General features: G+C 34.3%; 1 protein-coding gene across 11 annotated transcripts in view; it reads right to left on the bottom strand.

Moving 5' to 3' along the window:
* Window positions 1-18,765, bottom strand: part of GLI3 (GLI family zinc finger 3) — a 402,298-nt gene that overhangs the window by 114,183 nt on the left and 269,350 nt on the right. For all 11 annotated transcript variants that reach the window (XR_005555977.1, XM_039336712.1, XM_039336715.1 and 8 more), the window contains 2 exons: window positions 10,222-10,415; window positions 540-686 (listed from right to left, as the gene is read on the bottom strand). Coding sequence is in view for 10 of the 11 variants with exons in the window: in XM_039336712.1 (XP_039192646.1) it covers window positions 540-686; window positions 10,222-10,415 (341 nt within the window). In the remaining variant the exon portion in view is untranslated. The remainder of the gene's footprint in view (window positions 1-539; window positions 687-10,221; window positions 10,416-18,765) is intronic.

The raw sequence follows: 18,765 nt of genomic DNA, 5'->3' as shown, positions 1-18,765 counted from the left end.
CTTTGGTATATGAATCAGAAAGTGAAGCATTTTAAAATAAATATCTTTGAGTAAAAAGTAGGTGTTTTGCCCACAGACTCTTTAAAGTGTAATATAGTCTACTAAAATACATGCGGGGATCGTGGAAAAGAATAATAGTGAAAGAAACATTTCAGCTTCCTTTTTGGTAAATGGTTTAAAGATAAGCAATATTACTATTACTAAAAATACAAAAATACCTTGTTGTGAAATATTACAAATTAGTTGTTTAAAACTGAAATACTTAGTTCATAATATTTAATAAAAGATTATCATACCTGGGGTGCAAAATCCAGAAAATAGATGGGAGTTAAAAGATGCAGAAAACTCTAACCCTTTATTGCCATCTTGTGCTTGTCTGGATCTTTGCAGTCCAAATCTGGTAGCCCTACTTAATAAACTTTTAATCCATTTTCATGGAAACTTCATTATGTTGTGAATTGTATAGTAATGGTTTTTTTTTTACCCCAACAATACCAGAACCTTCATTTAATCTTTTTGGTTACAGTTGTATTACTTACTATCCATAGCGTGAAGATATTCCATATGAAGGGCACCTGTTCCTGCTGTGGCAACTGAAGGAATGATATCTGCATATGGGCTGCGCTGGCCTGCTAGTAAAGCCATCTGGTGGTAGTATTCTGCTGGACTAACCCCTGCATGTGGAGCTGAAGTAGAACATTAAAAGCATGGTTTAATGACATTAGAAACAGGAATCTGTCTGTCTGTCTGTCTGTCTTATTTATCTCTATCTTTGGCATTATTTTTTTAAATATTATCCAGGTTCTGATGACTTGCTATTATTTTTAACATATTGTATCAAAGTAGAATATCCATTATAAGCTTGGTCAAAAGTGTGTGTGTGTGTGTGTGTGTGTGTGTGTGTGATACATATATTATAATTCAGCTGAAAAACAAATCTTTTAGGGAGAAAATAAGAATAAAAAGCTAGAATAATGTCATTGCATAAATGTTCACACTCTTTTATAACTGACAATAAATTCTACATACCTGCCAACAATTAAAGTGACTCTGATCAAGCCTAGTAGGATTTTTCTGACATTTACTCAGTTGCTTCTTACAGCAAAAGCCATGGTCTGTAACTCATTGTCACTCAGAAGAATGATAACAAAAAAATAAATAAATTCCAAGGCATTGGATATACCATGGAACACAGTGAATACAGTCATCAACATCTGAAGAAAATATAGCATAATAGTGACATTACCAAGAATGAGATGTACCTCCAAAATTAATGAAAAAAACAAGAAGAAAACTGGTCTGAAAAGCTGCCAAGAGGCCTGCAGCAAGATTAAAATAGCTGCAGTAGTTTCTGGCAAATACGGGTTGTGTACTCCATGTGATCACAATCTCTCATATTCATATATCTGGGCTATGGAGCAGGGTGGTAAGACAGAAGCCTTTTCTTACAAAGAAAACAATCTTCCCCAGCTACAGTTTGCAAAAATCTGTATCAAGTCTGATAAAAGTCTGATGAGACCGAGATTGAACTTTTTGACCATAATTTCAAAAAGTGTATTTGGCGCAAAAACATTGTGCTTCACCAAAAGTATACCATACCCACAGTGAAGCATGGTGGTGACAGCATGATGTTTTGGGGCTGCTTTTCTTCAACTGGAACTGAGGCTTTATTCAAGGTAGAAAGAATTAAGAACAGTTCCAAATTTGAGTCAGGTTTGCTACAAAACTTTCAGTCATTGGCTAAAATGCAGAAAATGAAGCACATTTTCAGTTTTCAGCATGACAATGACCCAAAGCATACCTCCAAATCAACAAAAGAAGAAGATTAAAGGTTTGGAATGGCCCAGCCAGAGCCCAGATTTGAATCCAATTTAAAATCTATGGGGTGACCCAAGGAGGGTGGTAATTTAACAGATTTGGAATGCTTTTGCAAGGAAGAACAGGCAAAAATTCCCAAGACTAGATGTTGATAGGCTCCAAAGACTGATTGTTGTCATAAAATCAAAAGGTACTTCAACAAAGCATTAATTCAAATGTATGCATTTTTATGCAGCCACATTATTTTGGGTTTTTAAATTATTTTTACTCCTAAAAGATCTATTTCCAATTGAACTGTACAGCTTAGATCAGGGGTTCCGAACCAGGGATGCTTGCACCCCCTGGGGGTGCGAGACGATATTCCAGGGGGTGCGAAAACTTGGATTTGCAAAATTATAGTGTATATGCATAATTCGTTGCTGTTATTTCAAAGTTTTGTAAGGCGTGAGAGAATAAATCAGAAGTGTTCTAGGAATGCAGGGTATAGAAAAGATTGATAGCCAACTGGGCTTAGATGATATATTAAAGGTGAAAAGAATTATGAAGTGATTCAACTTGGTCTGATTTTTTTACATCTCAAAAGTTACTACTGTATATTCTAAAAATCTGTTCCTGAACAACAGTCAAAAGGCAAATCCATATCAGTTTTTAAAATGGCTCATTTTTATTTACATAATTTCTAATCTGCAATCCCACTAGGACTAGGAATTTTTAAAACTAATATCTACTTATTTAGTAGCAAATTTTAAATAATGATAAAAAGGGTTAGGGTTAGGGTAAGATTCAGAAGCAATTCTGACTGAACCTATACGTCTTCTATGACCATAGTGTTGGTACTTACAATCCCTCCATTCCACAGAAACATATGTATAACCGTCAAGGCACTTGGCCTTAATTGATGAACAAATATGTATGGTGCAAGCACTTTATCAGGTATCCAAATTTTAAGATACATATAACTACTTATAGGAGATTATTAGCTTATACATATGGCAAATACTGTAATATTGATTAAACAAGTTTTAACACTAGCTAGTAAGCAAAATAAAACCCCCATCTTATCTATTTTTGAACGTGAATCAAATATATTTAATGGGTTTCAGCATAAAATGTATCTTATACCAGTTCACTAATATTGTATATTATCAATAAAATGGTAAGGAAACCAACTGGGGCTAAAATTATGATAAGAATTATTGATTTTGAAGCTTTGTAGTATTTGACACTAACAATTTTTTACAGAGGCACCTAAAAATATCTCCTAAGCTTTCAGACATAAAAGTATAAATTAACACTATCTCAAAAGATTCAGAAGTAAGTTTGGGATATCTGCAAAGATATGCAAGGAGAATGTTAAAATATGCAAGTGGCCTTATGTTGAAAGAAACTTCAGTTGTAAAGAGGAGGGGCTTCACTTTTAGTTAACATAACTACACTATCAGGAATAAAGAGGTAAGGAGCTAGTTTTATTACAAAGTTTGTACACATATCATATAAGAATTGATTTCTGAAGCTCTAAAACATTGAGCTGCTTCATACAATCGTTTAAGGCTCCATAAAATGATTGATCATCTTACTCTTTTTTTCCTGCTCTGTAATTCATGTGCTGCAACATGACAACCCTGATTTTTATTAGACTTTTATTCTGTTGTTAAGCAGAAATTGGGTAATTCTGGCTTAAACTTAAAGAAGGCTTATTTTTAAGATATGAACTGACATTCAAATTCAGATGTGCACAGTTAACACTGTCTCCCCTCAGTGATCTTACTCCCTGACAGAGCTCAGTCTGCATCTTAATCAATCACTGGATTTACAAATGATGGTTTTGACAAAGAGTGCATCTCCACAATTAATATGCACCAACTGTGTCTCTTCCATTGATTTATTGGTAGTTATTCATGCTTTGGTTACACTTTTGGTTACAACATTCTTTGCATGGAGAGAATTGTACAAACTGCAATTTTAAAAAAAAAACCACAGCAACCAAGTTGCTGACAAATACAAGATGAAAGGATCACATGATGTCTATATTACAAATCTTCACTCTCTATTAGATACCCTTGTTTGTATACGTGTGCATGTGCATGCTTACATTCAGATCATTCTTGTTTTTATCAGCTGCCTGGACTAGTTCTTAAAGGATTTTTTTTCAGGCTTTCAAAAATGGCTTGCTATTGCCTCCTTTCAAAAGCTGAAAGAAAAAGTGACTGCTTCAGAGTCACCTAGGAGGCTTTGTAGCCAAGGCAGGACTAGAACTCAGCATCTCCTGATTTCTATCCTGATACCTTAACCCATATCCCAGGCTGGTTCTTTTTGTCTGTATTCCAGTATCATATTTTTGAACAGGCTTTCATAGTATTCCAAACATGTAACATCCAGAATCTGATAAGTGTATGACTCCATTTTAAAAATTATTATAGCCACCCCCATTTACTGACTTCCCCAATTAGTGACCATTCACAAATATGATAATAATAAATGGTAATCAAAAATAACTTTTCTGGTAAAGGTGCACATTTATAAACAAATTTCTAGTGCCTGACAACAGAAACCTTCCGTATGAAACTGATTAAGGTCTGGTCAGTTTCAGGCATCATTCAAGAAATGGGAGAGCTCTAATCAACTAATTAAGGTCACAGAGCTGAATTTGTTAACTTTCAGTTGGCACTTTTTAGACATGTGCACCAGAGAAAAGCAGCTCAATAACAGATAGATTGTTTAAGCAAGGGGCAAAAAACAGAAGCAATGGGTTAGGCACAGTACATAGTACAGAAAACTTTATCTGAATAAGACAGCAGCAACCACTGATCTGGCAGCCTCTGTTTGTGTGTCTCTCTGTATGTGCATCACATGTTCATTTAGCAATCATTGTGCTGAATGAACTAGTCGTTGGAATGTAATGTAATAAGTAAACTAATATTTTTCTGTCCACTGGAACTACTTTTACAATGTAGGAAAGACATTTTTTTTTTCTTGAAGCTTGGGGGTCATAATTAAAAGTTTTTTCTGGAATCCCCAGTTTCTCAGGAAGTATAGATTGTGACATGATTTCACAGGGTACAGCTACATGCCTATTTTAAGACACTTTAAAAGATAAAATATGTGCTTTTTTTTACTATTCCACAAAATTGGAAAAACAGAGTCAGAGATTTAAGGGTAAAATGAATATCTTTAACTTTTGTGAGGCTTTATTCCACTAAACCCTAATCTGCCAAAACTTCAGAAAAAAAAATCCCAAACATTTATCTCATACATTGAATATGTATACCAGGGACCTCAGAAAATAAGCTGAATATATATTGTGGCTACATACGAATATTGGCTGCAAGTATTTGCCAGCACTTTTAACTTTTGCCTCCCAATGTGATTCATGGAAAAATAAATAAAATACAGTAATAAAAAATTAGATAATGAAGTAAGAACCTTTGTACAAATTTAATTTAGTATCAGTAAATATTGTCAATATATATATATATATCCTTAATATCATTAAAAATGCGAATTCTGGGCATATCGATAAAAATATAAGAAAAGCGAACACCAGGATAAAAATAAACAGGAGTGTTTAATATAAACAAGACTGTGAGTAAAAAAGTTACTTACTGAGCTTTCATCAGCCAAACTACTGACATCATCAGAGTTAGAATGCGAGGTGATTAGGGAGCTTGCCTATATACAGCTCCCTGCCTCTGTGCCCGGCTCCTCAAGTGTGTCATTGGCCCATTAGCTATGTTACTGTCCAATGTGTTAAATTGATTCTCATCTGGCAGCCTGTTAGTGGATCTGATGATTATAGCTCCCTCTCCCTGATCCTGCAAAGAACAACTATTCAGATGTTCCTGCTTCATACTCCCACCTCCTTTTTTGTCTCTCCTTCCAAGCCGTTCGTTGTCTCCTCCCATACTAGCTCTTGCTGCCTCATCTGCAGCCCTATCACTCCAGTCCTGCCAGTTGCTATCTCATTGTGGTGTCACCCCCCCCTCCTCTTTTGCCAGTTCGCTGTCCTCCCTAGGGATCGCAGCTTCCCCATTTGTAGAGCCATGGTCTTGCTTTTGCACCATATGGGAGGGCCATCTACTCCGTGGATTACCACATTGTTTCCCCCATCTTCTGAGAGTCCGGTATGCTGGTAGGAGGTCTATGTGCCACGGCTCGGCTGCTGGTCCCCACAATGTGAGGATTGCCCATAGACCAGAGCAGACCTTAAGAACCCAGATTATGCATCCCAAAGAGCCGCTCCCCAACGGTGAACAGTCTTCCATAGTCTATAGAATTAATTGCAGGAACTGTCCCTGCAATTATGCTGGAAAAACAGCTAAAAGGCTCAGGACGAGGGTCCACGAACATGAACTGGCAATCAAAAGGCAGGAGCAGCGCTCGCAAGTGTGGGCTCACATGGACAATTTGAACCATACATTCGATCTGGAAAACGCACAGACCATATCTCGTGAGACCACTAAGAGTGGCCGCCTTCTTAAAGAAGCCTGGCTTTTGGATGAAAATTTCATCAACCGGCATATAGACCTCCTACCAGCATACCAGACTCTCAGAAGATGGGAAAAACAACGTGGTAATCCACGGAGTAGATGGCCATCCCATACAGTACAAAAGCAAGACCATGGCTCTTCAAATGGGGAAGCTGCTAATGGGCTAATGACGCACTTGAGGAGCCGGGCGCAGAGACAGGGAGCTGTATATAGGCAAGCTCCCTAATCACCTAGTATTCTAACTCTGATGATGTCAGTAGTTTGGCTGATGAAAGCTCAGTAAGTAACTGTTTTACTCGCAGGCTTGTTTATATTAAACAGTCCTGTTTATTTTTATCCTGGTGTTTGCTTTTCTTATATATATTTATATTTATATGTTTTCTGAGGTTTTCACGGATGTTTGTATGTAGGTCTTTGGTTATTCGGGTTTTCTCCCACGTAAAATTGGAAGTGTCTTGGCGACATTTCGACGAAGTCCCATTCATCATCTTCAGGCTGGTGTTTTCAGCTTCGTGCTTCGAGGAGCAATGTGTGGTCTTAGCTGTTTTTTTCCTTTTAACTGGGGGTATGAACTGATTGGGTGGGAGCTTGGCTGTGTTCTATCATTAGCCACTTTAAACCCCTCCAATCCATACATGAAGCAAACTGACACCCACCATGAAGATGAGGTACGACCATGAACACGAAGCCAAAAAATAGCAAGGTAGCCCCCCTGCAACTCAGACTAACCTGAGCACAACAAAGCCCCCACCCAAACAGAACACTCCCCCAGCCAATCAGAGCACAGCCAACCCCCAGCCAATCAGAGCACAGCCAACTCCCTAGCCAATCAGAGCACAGCCAAGCCCCTAACCAATCAGAACACACCTCCACCCAATCAGAACACAGCCAAGCTCCCACCCAATCAGTTCATACCCCCACTGGCAGTTAAAAGGAAGAAACAGCTAAGACCACACATTGCTCTTCGAAGCACGAAGCTGAAAACACCAGCCTGAAGATGACGAATGGGACTTCGTCGAAACGTCGCCAAGACACTTCCAATTTTACGCGGGAGAAAACCTGAATAACCAAAGACCTACACTTATATATATATATATATATATATATACACACACATATATATATATACATATATATATATATATATACATACACACACACACACACACATACAAACAAACAAACATGAATCTGCTTGTTTTGGCTTTAAATCCTTCTAGTCATTTTATTGACATATCTTGGCAAATAATGATTATATTGGGAGCTTTTGCCATTACAGTATCTCCTGAATGTCAATTCATTTTATACACAAAGCATTAAAACAATTTAATGAGATTTAATTAATATAATATTGTAATTAATAACTGAGCTGCTCTTTTCAAAAGCAATTTTATTTACTCTGGTCATATATTATTATGATTAAGATTACATTGGCTATCTTAAAATCAAATGATGGGGAAATGTTGAATTTATTAAACTTCCTTGTTTGGGATTTTATTTTTGTAATGTTTTTTCTCCTGTTTTGAAGATGTATGTATATAATATATACGTATGTATGCATTTGTGTATGTATATATGTATATGTATTTGATACACATATATTCATTTAAAGATATATAGTAAATTGTATCTGATTCAAGATACAAGTCTACTAGTACCCAAAGCCAGATGATAAATTTAAAATATTATATAGTTCTTATAGAAACATGAAAATGTAAAAGTACAAAAATTTTAGAGATCCCATTTAATTATAGTTAATCCGATATCTGAAAGCGTCATATTTTTAAAATCAGATTTTATTGTTTAACAATTGCTTGATAACATTAGACACTTATTTATGGGATTCTTAATATAACTTTTGGGGATTAACAAATGTTTAAGCAATACAATGCCAGGTCATTAAAACTTATTCTCATAAGAACAAGTATGACTAAGTAATGGATTAACTATATACTTTTATAAATGAGGATTACTTATATGGTTTATCCATTTAGGCAATAAGAACAATTCATTTTTCAAATCCAGTTAAAGAAAGAATATCTGTTTTATAAACTTGCTATTTTATTCTGTTCTATGAATGACTTTTCCCTTAATTAAAATAGTTTTGTTGTCTTCAATGCATACCACCAACATAATTTGAGCCATTATAACTCAATTTAGCAGCAATTACCATTAGGCAACATTTAAACTGCAGTTAATTTAACACAGCAACAACCAAAAAATGAATATGCTTATGCTGGAGATGAAATTTCTAGTAAAGTCAATGTGTGATTCACACATTGTTTCATTTTGGCTTAGCATGACAAGGAAAACCAATCATGATATTTTCTAACACATTATTTATGATTTAATGTTATTTGTGAACCTAGATAACACCAGCAATCATTTATTCCTCTGCAATATATAAATGCTATTTTACTTTAAGTAAATTTTTAAGGATTTGTTCTCACAAATTGAATTAATAATCTTTTAGTTATCCAGGGATGCATATTTTTGATTTTATTACTGGCTGTTATTAGAAACTATGAAATATAAGCAAACATGGTAATTTAGTCTATTTATGTAATGAATTGTTACCAGAAAGGTTTTCACAAAAGTATTTGTTACAGTTATTATTTTTTATGAATATATTCATCATGTGGCTTGGATTTTAAATGATGTAATGCTGAATATATATATATATATACTAAAAATAGATAAAATCTGCAAATCAAATGGGTGATAAAACTTTCTTTATATTCCCTGAGGTTTATTGTATGGATTCATCAAAAAGATGGATGGATTGAATCAAAGCAGTATAGTAACAATAACAACAATCATCTCACCTCAGATCATTTAAAGAATAGGTGGTACTGATAGAATAGAATATCTTTATTGTCACTGTGTAGCTCACAACGAAATTAATAATAAGAGGATCTCTAATTTTACATCAAGGACAATCATAATTAGAGCTCTGGTAGCACAGTGGTTAAAATTCAGTATTGCAGACAAACTGCACACATCCTGCAGTTTGATCCTGACAGGGCTCAAGGTTGAATCAGCTTTCCACCCTTCTGAGATTGGTAAAATGAGGACCCAGATTGTTGGGGGCAATGTACTACAACTACACTGTAAACCATCCAGAGAGTGCTGTAAAGCGCTGTGGAGGGGTATATAAGCCTAAATGCTATTGCTAATTGGGCCAGGACTGAATCCTGTGGAGAAAAGCCCAGTACTAATGTATCTTCCATTTTTGTATTGAATCAATGAATGGGATAACTATATATGCAGGGATTCAAAAGCCATTTTTCTTCTTCTTGCATCAAACACACAAACACCCATTTCAGGAATCTCTACAACTATAATCATCAATACTGTAGAAAAGGACCTTGTTTAGCAAATCCGATAAATTGTCATAACTTTTGCTGGTTTTACTGTTATCTAGAAGGATTAAATTAATTTATTCCTTCATGATAACAGTAGTATTTTACTTCCCTAAATTTCTTTTTACATCACCTTTCCAAAACAATTCAACTTGAGAAAAATTCTATTTTTTTTTCAAGTTATCAAACTACTATAGAAAATAGATAAAAAATATTTCTCATTTCTTATCACAGTGTGCCCTAAAACAGCCTGGTCTTGCTAAATCAAGAATTTCTCCTTATATTTATAATTTGAGCAGGATAAAAGTCATGTATTTTTGTTTACTTCTATTTTAAAAATAACCAAAATGTAATGTATAAATGACTGGCCTTAAGATAATAAAATACTAAAACAATTATGATGTAGTAATTATGTAATGAATCTGCAAGTGATTGAAATGAATGCTTTCAGAAAATTAATGCAACTATCAAATCACATCAATCTGTATTACCATCAAAGACTAGCATCCATCATGCAACTACAACAGCAAACAGGAAACCAAATTTTAACTCACCATCTGTAGGACTTAGTCCCCGAGCAGCTGAGATCATGGAGAGAGAAGGGCTGCTGTGTAATGATCGGATATAATCCATATAAGGGTTAATGTATGGATGAGGTGCACTAAAAGGTGATTCTGATGCTGTAGCAGGATTTCTGTGAGAAGATATTCTGATGAATGGTAAGTCTGAATAAGCTGGGGCAGAAGGCCTATAAGAGAAAAGGATAAAATGGGAAATTTACTTGCCTTTTTTAGGTAAATATAGCTTCCTTACTTTTAAAGTTCTATCTATAATTATGATCAAATGGTTAAAAAATAGAACACTGTTAATTTTAAGTGAACCCACTTCATGTAACATCCCTGGGCTCTCCTCCACCTTTTCAATGCACCCAGCAAATCTATTCAGAGCAGATCTGGAGGACATACAGAGAATGAGGCAAAATTCAAAATCAAAGAACACTAGTACATTCTAGACAAGGAGCACAACTGACTTTAGTCCAGGTCCATGTACAAATATTTTGTCTCATTTAGAATCAAATCAAAATTAAACTACTTGAACTGAATGCTTGTTGAAATAATTGAAATAATTTTCAAATTAAAAGTCAATTCAATATTTTTAAAAATATTAAATATATCAATATTATGTTTACTTTCGGGCTTGAACATACAAATGATCTTGGTGAAAGGGGGAAAGTAGAATGAAATTTAGTGTGTTGTAAAACCCCATTCTCGTGCTTTGGAAAAACCTGGCAAGAGGAATGTGTTCCATATCTCTATTTTCTATTGAATTTAGTCTGTATCCCCAAAGATAGTTATCCCAACTCTCTACAATGCAATTATATTTAATATTATGAGTTAATGGCCATAAAGGCTACCTCATGATTCCACATTCTGAATGTTGAATATTCTTGCCATACAGTTAATTACATTACTAATAATGTGATGCCAAATTTTTGGTTCATTTATATCAATTTCTCAAAATAAAACTAACTACAGTTTTTATTTCCCCCCAAAATCTCCTGTTTCACTTTCACACTCATATTCTCAAACTCGTATTTCTCCTTTTATTAACTACTAGTTCTTCTGGACATTGTATTTTGGTATATGCCAAAAAATGATATATCTCTTACAGATTGATGACTGAAAGTAGAACTGAATCTACAGAATCATAAACACACACACAGAGAGAGACAGCTTTTTTTCTCATAGAACACCCAAAATGGAGTTCCGGCACCTTTTTGGGATGGAACTTTGTAGGGTAGGCAAGGCGGGTTGTATGACTTGTGTGAGTTTCGGCACCTTTTTTTTTTATATTTTATATTTGTGTGTGTGTATGTGTGTGTGTGTGTGTGTGTGTGGCATATACAAATAAGAAGCTTAAAGATTTGTTGTTGTGTAGCAATCTGATGGCATCATTTTGTCAGGGATTCTTTGTCAGTAATAGTTTGCTTGAATTTCTTGTAGTTTCTTGTTTGTATCATCAGTCTTGATACTTGGTCTTCAGTTAGCCTGTTTTTCAACTATTTTCATTTTTTTTTCAAAAACAGGATCTTTGTTGAACTTTTGCCTTTTCATTTAATGTCCAAAATATTTATGTTTTAGTTCATTATTATTAATAGTTTAGTTTTATTTTGTTTATATTGAATAATTTCTTCTACTTGCCCTCCAAGGTATGTTCAACAATTTCTCTGCAATCAAAACCAAAGGCATAAATTTTTCTTCACTATGATTTTCTGACAGTCTGTTATTATCTCAGTTTTTCTGGATTGGTTTGGCATGGCACAAAATTTAAAGTTTTTGTTTGTTTATTCAGTATTGAGTAGTAGATCAGCTTTTGCACCTGGCATAATGAATTCTTTAAGCTCTGTTTACTTTCAGTCAATAGCAACATTTGAGGTAAACTGCTTCTTCCAGCAATTTTAATTCCAATCTTTATTTCTTCTACATTTCTTCATTTATCATGATGTATTTTCATAGAAATTAGAATCTATGTAGAATCAAATTTGGAGCAAAATTAGTTACCATCCTTTTATTTATCTAATTATTATATAACTTTGCTATATATTTGAGCCATTTAGTTGTTCCATATCCATTCTCTTTTTTTATCCCAATCATCCTAAATATTTTTCTACAAACCTGAGCTGTGTAGACGAGAACAAATTTTAAGTATCTTTAAAGACATGGCTATGTGCTTTTAAAGGAAATCCATGATTTGCACAGTTAAAAGTGTTAGTATAATGAATAAAAAAAACTAGACATATTTTTGGAACTCCCTGCCTTATCAATCAAATATTAGAAATTAGATTTGGAGGTAGAAACAAAATGAGTGGTTCTGAATATAACTAAAAGTGGCAAGAAAACACACTCAGCCCCATCCTCTGCCTCTCCAAGCCCCGTATACCAGAGATGAATCGAATCAATGCTTCAACAAGAAAAATCTAACAACTTTCAGAAGGAGATGCAAGTAACATTTAAGCAATCCAAGAGGCAATTTCCTCTCACAAAGAAGATACAAGGAAAAATTATGAGACAAAAGACAACTTTATTAAAATGAATCAAGAAATCCATAACATAACATAAACTCTCAATTAGAAAGCTTTAGACAGATGGTTACAAAAAATGAACAAAGAATTCAGAAAATAGAAGACAAGGCAGTAGAAACTGATCAAAAGATGGAAGAAATAAAAGATGAAAACCAGAGGCTAATGTAGGCAAATAGAGAACTGGAAGATATAATGGCAATTTTGAAAATGGAAAAGGAATTTTACTTCTTAAGATTTCAAAATACAATGGAGGATAAAGAAGAGGACCTCGCAGACTTGATGACAGAGCTATTGGCTGAAGCACTGGAAATCGGGAAACAGATCCCCAAGAGAATAAGAGATTCATGAAGAGAATATCAATTCCTGACTCGAAAATTAATAGAAAAAGGAGTGAACTTTAGATGGCTGATTCCAGAAGGGATTTTAATTAATTGGGACATGAAAAGATACAGATTGGACACTGCACTTAAGGCAATGGAATTTTATGAGAGATACAAAGCATTTCTGGAAGGGGAAAGTCCAGAATTTTGTGCAGAAAAAGAAACAAAGAAACAGGAAGAGGCAGCAATAGAAGGAGCAGCCAAACCAAGGATAGAGGAAGAAAAATACAGAAGAAGGGGCAAAAGCAAGACAGATAAGAACAACTAGAAGAATAAAACCTAAATAGGTTTTATTTAGCAAGGTTCTACATTTAGGCAAGAAAAACCAAATGCACAAGTACAGCATAGGTGGCACCATGCTCAATAGTAGTAACTGTGAGATGGACCTCGGAGTCCTAGTAGACAATCACTTAAATATGAGCCAGCAGTGTGCTGCAGCTGCCAAAAAGGCCAACACAGTGCTAGGCTGCATTAACAGAGGGATAGAATCAAGATCACGTGAAGTATTAATACCACTCTTCAATGCCTTGGTAAGGCCACACTTGGAATACTGCATCCAGTTTTGGTCACCACGATGTAAAAAAGATGTTGAGACTCTAGAAAGAGTACAGAGAAGAGCAACAAAGATGATTAGGGGACTGGAGGCTAAAACATATATGGAACGGTTGCTAGAATTGGGTATGTCTAGTTTAACGAAGAGAAGGACAAGGGGGGACATGATAGCAGTGTTCCAATATCTCAGGGGCTGCCATAAAGAAGAGGGAATTAAGCTATTTTCCAAAGCACCTGAAGGCAGGACAAGAAGCAACGGGTGGAAACTAATCAAGGAGAGAAGCAACCTAGAACTAAGGAGAAACTTCCTGACAGTGAGAACAATTAATCAGTGGAACAGCTTGCCTCCAGAAGCAGTAAATGCTCCAACACTGGAAGTTTTTAAGAAGAGACTGGACAGCCATTTGTCCAAAATGGTGTAGGGTTTCCTGCCCAAGCAGGGGGTTGGACTAGATGACCTCCAAGGTCCCTTCCAACTTTACTATTATTATTATTATTATTATAACTGAAGGAGATAAAGAAAGAAAATGGGATTTTCTCAATGAATATAAATGGATTGATGGGAAGCTGGATTACAGAAGCAGTAAAATAGGGCAAAAAGGAAGAAACATATTACCTAAAACTTTCTTTAAAATGGCAGAAAAAAATCTCTATACAGGATATATGGAGAAAAGAATCCAAAAAACCCACAATATATATTTTACTCAAACAGACATAAATCATGGTCCAGAATTGATATGATATGGATACCTCCTGAATTAAGTATAATTATACAAGAGATTGAGCTAGAAACCAATATATGGGCAGACCACAATTTGATAAAGATGATCTAGAGAGGAACTAAGAAAAAATTAAGATGGTCTCTGAACCAATCTTTACTGAAAGAGAAAGAATTTATACAAATAGCAACAAAGGAAATGGAATTTTTCTTTAAAATAAACAAAAAAGAAGAGATATCAATTCAAAATGTATGGGATACGGCTAAAGCATACTTTAGAGGGTTAGCTATAACTTACATGGCTGAGTTACCAAAAATTCCGAGAACATACAAAACATGCTAAATGAAAAAATATTGATGGAGGTAATAGAAGCTATAAAAAGGCAAAGAAATGATAAGACTCTGGGCCAAGATGGGCTACCTCCAGAATTTTATAAACGTCTACAAGATACATTAAGCCCAGTAATGAAAGAACTGTGTAATGAAGTACTCTTAGAGGCTAAAATACCAAAAACATGGGTAGAAGCCAACATTACTTTAATACCTAAAGAAGACTCAGATTTGATGCAGATAAAGAATTATAGAACAATATCTCTATTAAATGTGGACTATAACATTTTTGCTTCAATAATAGCAGAAAGATTAAAGAAAACTTTGACTGAATTTATACATACAGACCAAAATGGATTTTTACCTAAGAGACAAATAAAAAATAACTTAAGAATGATCTTAGATATTTTGGAATACTATGAAATGCACCCAAGGAAGCAGATGGTGCTAATATTCCTAGATGCACAGAAGGCTTTTGATAATGTAAATTGGAAGTTTATGATTCAAGAACTAAATAAAATGGATTTTGGAGAAAATTTTACAAATATAATTAAAATAATTTATCATAGACAAATAGCTAAAGTAATTGTAAATGGAGACTTTACAGAACACTTTAATATTAAAATAAACAAGGCACAAGACAAGGATGTCCATTATCCCCATTATTATTTATATTAACACTGGAAGTACTGATTAGAAATATTAGACAAGACTCAGAAATTAAAGGACTCGAGATAAAAGATGAAAAATATAAACTACAAGCATTCGCAGATGACTTGGTCTTGGTATTAGAAGGCCCCTTGAGACAAGCCTCAAGCATATGAAAAAGATAGAAGAATTTGGAGAAGTGGCAGGACTGAAAATAAATAGAGAAAAGACCAAAGTGATAACTAAAAACCTTACGGATAAACAAAAAATCAATTGTCAGAAAAAACAGACCTTCAAATAGTTAAGAAAATCAAATACTTGGGATATATTTAATAGCAAGATGTGCAACAATAAAAGAAGATAACTACATAAAATTATTAAAACAAATAAAATTAGACCTGGAAAAATGGAAAAATTAACAACTTTCAATCTTAGGGAGAATAGCAATGGTGAAGATGAATATTTTACCAAAACGACTCTTTTTATTTCAAACAATATCTATAAAATTGGGGCAATTTTTTTGATGAATTAAATACACTGATTTTGAAATTTATTTAGCAAGGAAAAAAAGCTAGCATTAGATTGAAAAAGGTACAAGAAGCTAAAGAAAATGGAGGATTTGGCCTGCCAGATTGGGATTTATATTATCAAGTATCTGTATTAACTTGGTTAAAAGAATTGATAACTCTTAGAGATAAAAGATTACTATACCTAGAGGGGCACAACCTACAACTCGGATGGCATGCCTTCTTATGATACGGGAAGAATAAAATACATAGATGCTTTCAAAACCACTAGATAAGAAACACACTTCTTCTAGAATGGGAAAAAGTAAAAGCAAAAATGACATGAAAATATCTGGATGGCTTTCAATAATGGAAGTATTTGTTCACCCAAACTTAATTAATTATGAGAAAATTGTGACATATAAAGATATTTTTTCATAATATATTTTATTGATTTTTAAAATAGTCACCTTAATATTTGGTAAACAGTGTGTTGTCTGGGTTTACATTTAAAAAACATTAATTAACAATTAGTTTCTATGATCTATAATCCACATAATAGCTTTACTTAATTTCCTCTTTTTCCCATAATGTTCTCTTTTGCCAACCTTAAGTTAATACAATTCTTGTTGTTTTGATAGATAACAATTGGGTATAATTTTTTTTCTAATATTTCTACAAATAATAATCATATCAATATAATATTTCTTTTCTATCTAGTCATTCTGGTTGCCTCATCATAGATCCTGTTTACAGTTCTTGTTTACATTTGTTTTCCCCACAATGTTCAAGACATTCTTACTGGTTAAGATTTTTTTCAAAGTTAATTACATTTAAATATTTAAGTCTATTTTTCTCATGTAAGCCATCCCAATACTTTTACCTTTCTTAAGGAATAAATAAGACTAAAAAAAGAAAAAAGAATAAGAGTAAAGAAAAATAAAACAATAATATACTATTTAAAATACATGTTCCTCCTAAGCTAATACATATTTATTTCCATTTTTTCTGTTCTTTTTACCATGATTAAAAATATCTTTAATCTTTAAATATTCCATTTAATAAATCTAGTCATCTAGTCTTTTAACTCGTATTCAAAACATTTTTTTACCCATTGTAATTTTCTTAAAGTCAATCACATTTAAATATCTAAAACGACTTCCGGTTTACCGATGCGACTGCCATGGACGTCTGGAAGGTGGACCCCGTCCTCCGTGTGCAGTTTCATTTCACTGGGGGACCCTGAAAAGGGTCAAAAGTCACCCTGTAGGGGCAACCAGCAAGGAGGGGGTCCCACTGGATCACAGAAGAGTGGTAGCTCTTCCGCTAGATCTGGCACAGCCCTCCAAACTGGCAGACAAAAGACCACCCATAGTAATATGGCTCATCACTTGTCTGCAGACAGTCGAAGTCACATTTACCACCAGGCACCTACAAAGCAGTGTGGATGAGACTGGGTGAGATCTACCTCTCTTAAATCCCATTATCTTCTTTACCTGCATAAGCTGCCTAAAATACTTTCCCCTCTGTGGAGAAAGAGAAGGGGAATCCTATCCCACCCTCTAATAATAACGGCAACTGACTATCCAGGAGAGTTTAAAACACTGAAAGAATAACCTGATTTTAACTGATTTTAATTGGACTTTAATTTTCCTAAAGTTTGAGGTTTAAAAAATTCATTTTTTATTCGATTTTTATTGAAGATTTGGGTTTTTATCTATAAAAAGAAGTAAAATTTCTAAATGGTATGGGTGACACCTTGTGGCTAAACCTGATATTACAACTTGTTATTGCCTAACAGAGACTTGGCTCACAGCCCAGATTATAGATAAGACTCCTGTAACCTTGGAATATATTAGCTCTGAGAACCACAGCTGTGTTCTATACTCAGTGACAAAATTACTCTTATTTTTTGACTGCAAAGCTTTTAATTTTACGCACTATTAAGAAAACATGGATGAAGATCAGGAACAGACTCTTTTTTTGATGAAAGCAATTATGAAAACCATTCTTACAGCCACTGATGAAATAAGAGACTACAGAAAAAAACAAGATATCAGCCCAGATATACAAATTCAAACCCTGGCGATAACTAAAGAATCAACTACACAGAATATAATAGAAGAAGTGGAACAATTAAACTCTACTACAGAAGATTCAAATAGAGTTAATGGAAAACCCAGAAAAGAGACTGACAATATAGAAAATGGAAAAGATTTTCTATACAAACCAGAAGAAACTTGAGGAACAAGAAGAACAGAGTGAAGGGAAGATAAATACTTCAAGACAACTACGTCAAGATGGAAAAAGAGAGAGACGATTTGTTAGCACTTCCAAAAAAATGGCGACTGGATGCCCTCTTTCCCATTTGATGATTTGACAGCACGAGGTGGCAAAGAAAGAAAGCTAGAGTAAGACTGAAGAAAATTGGAGTTTTGATTTATTAGTGAAGATTAAAAGAGAATACACTTTAATAGATAGATGTATACTTTGAATTCTAAATTTTGTTATGAACTGACATAAAGAAAATTTTGAGCATCTAAAACTTGAAAGTATAAATATTAAAAGTTAAAACTGAATATTGAATTGTCTACAAAGATTGAATGTAAAAGTAATTAAGACATATATAAGCTAAAAATTTATTGAAAAACGTAATGAACATGTTTTATTTAGCCCAGTGGTTCTCAACCTTTTTAATGCCCTGACCCCCAACCGGTCGTAAGTCGAGGACTACTCAACCAATCGTAAGTCGAGGACTACTCAACTGGTGCAGCACCGTTGGCAGAATGGGACTTTTGGAGGGCTCAGCAGGGCAGAGACAGCCTGGACAATTCCTATTGGCTTTTGAAAGCCAATAGAATTAGACTCTATTCTATTGGCTT

Source organism: Crotalus tigris, unplaced genomic scaffold (genome assembly GCF_016545835.1).
Source record: "Crotalus tigris isolate CLP2741 ecotype Arizona unplaced genomic scaffold, ASM1654583v1 scf7180000017666.379230911805:20528666, whole genome shotgun sequence".
NCBI lineage: Eukaryota > Metazoa > Chordata > Lepidosauria > Squamata > Viperidae > Crotalus > Crotalus tigris.
This window is presented reverse-complemented; position numbering and strand designations above follow the sequence as displayed.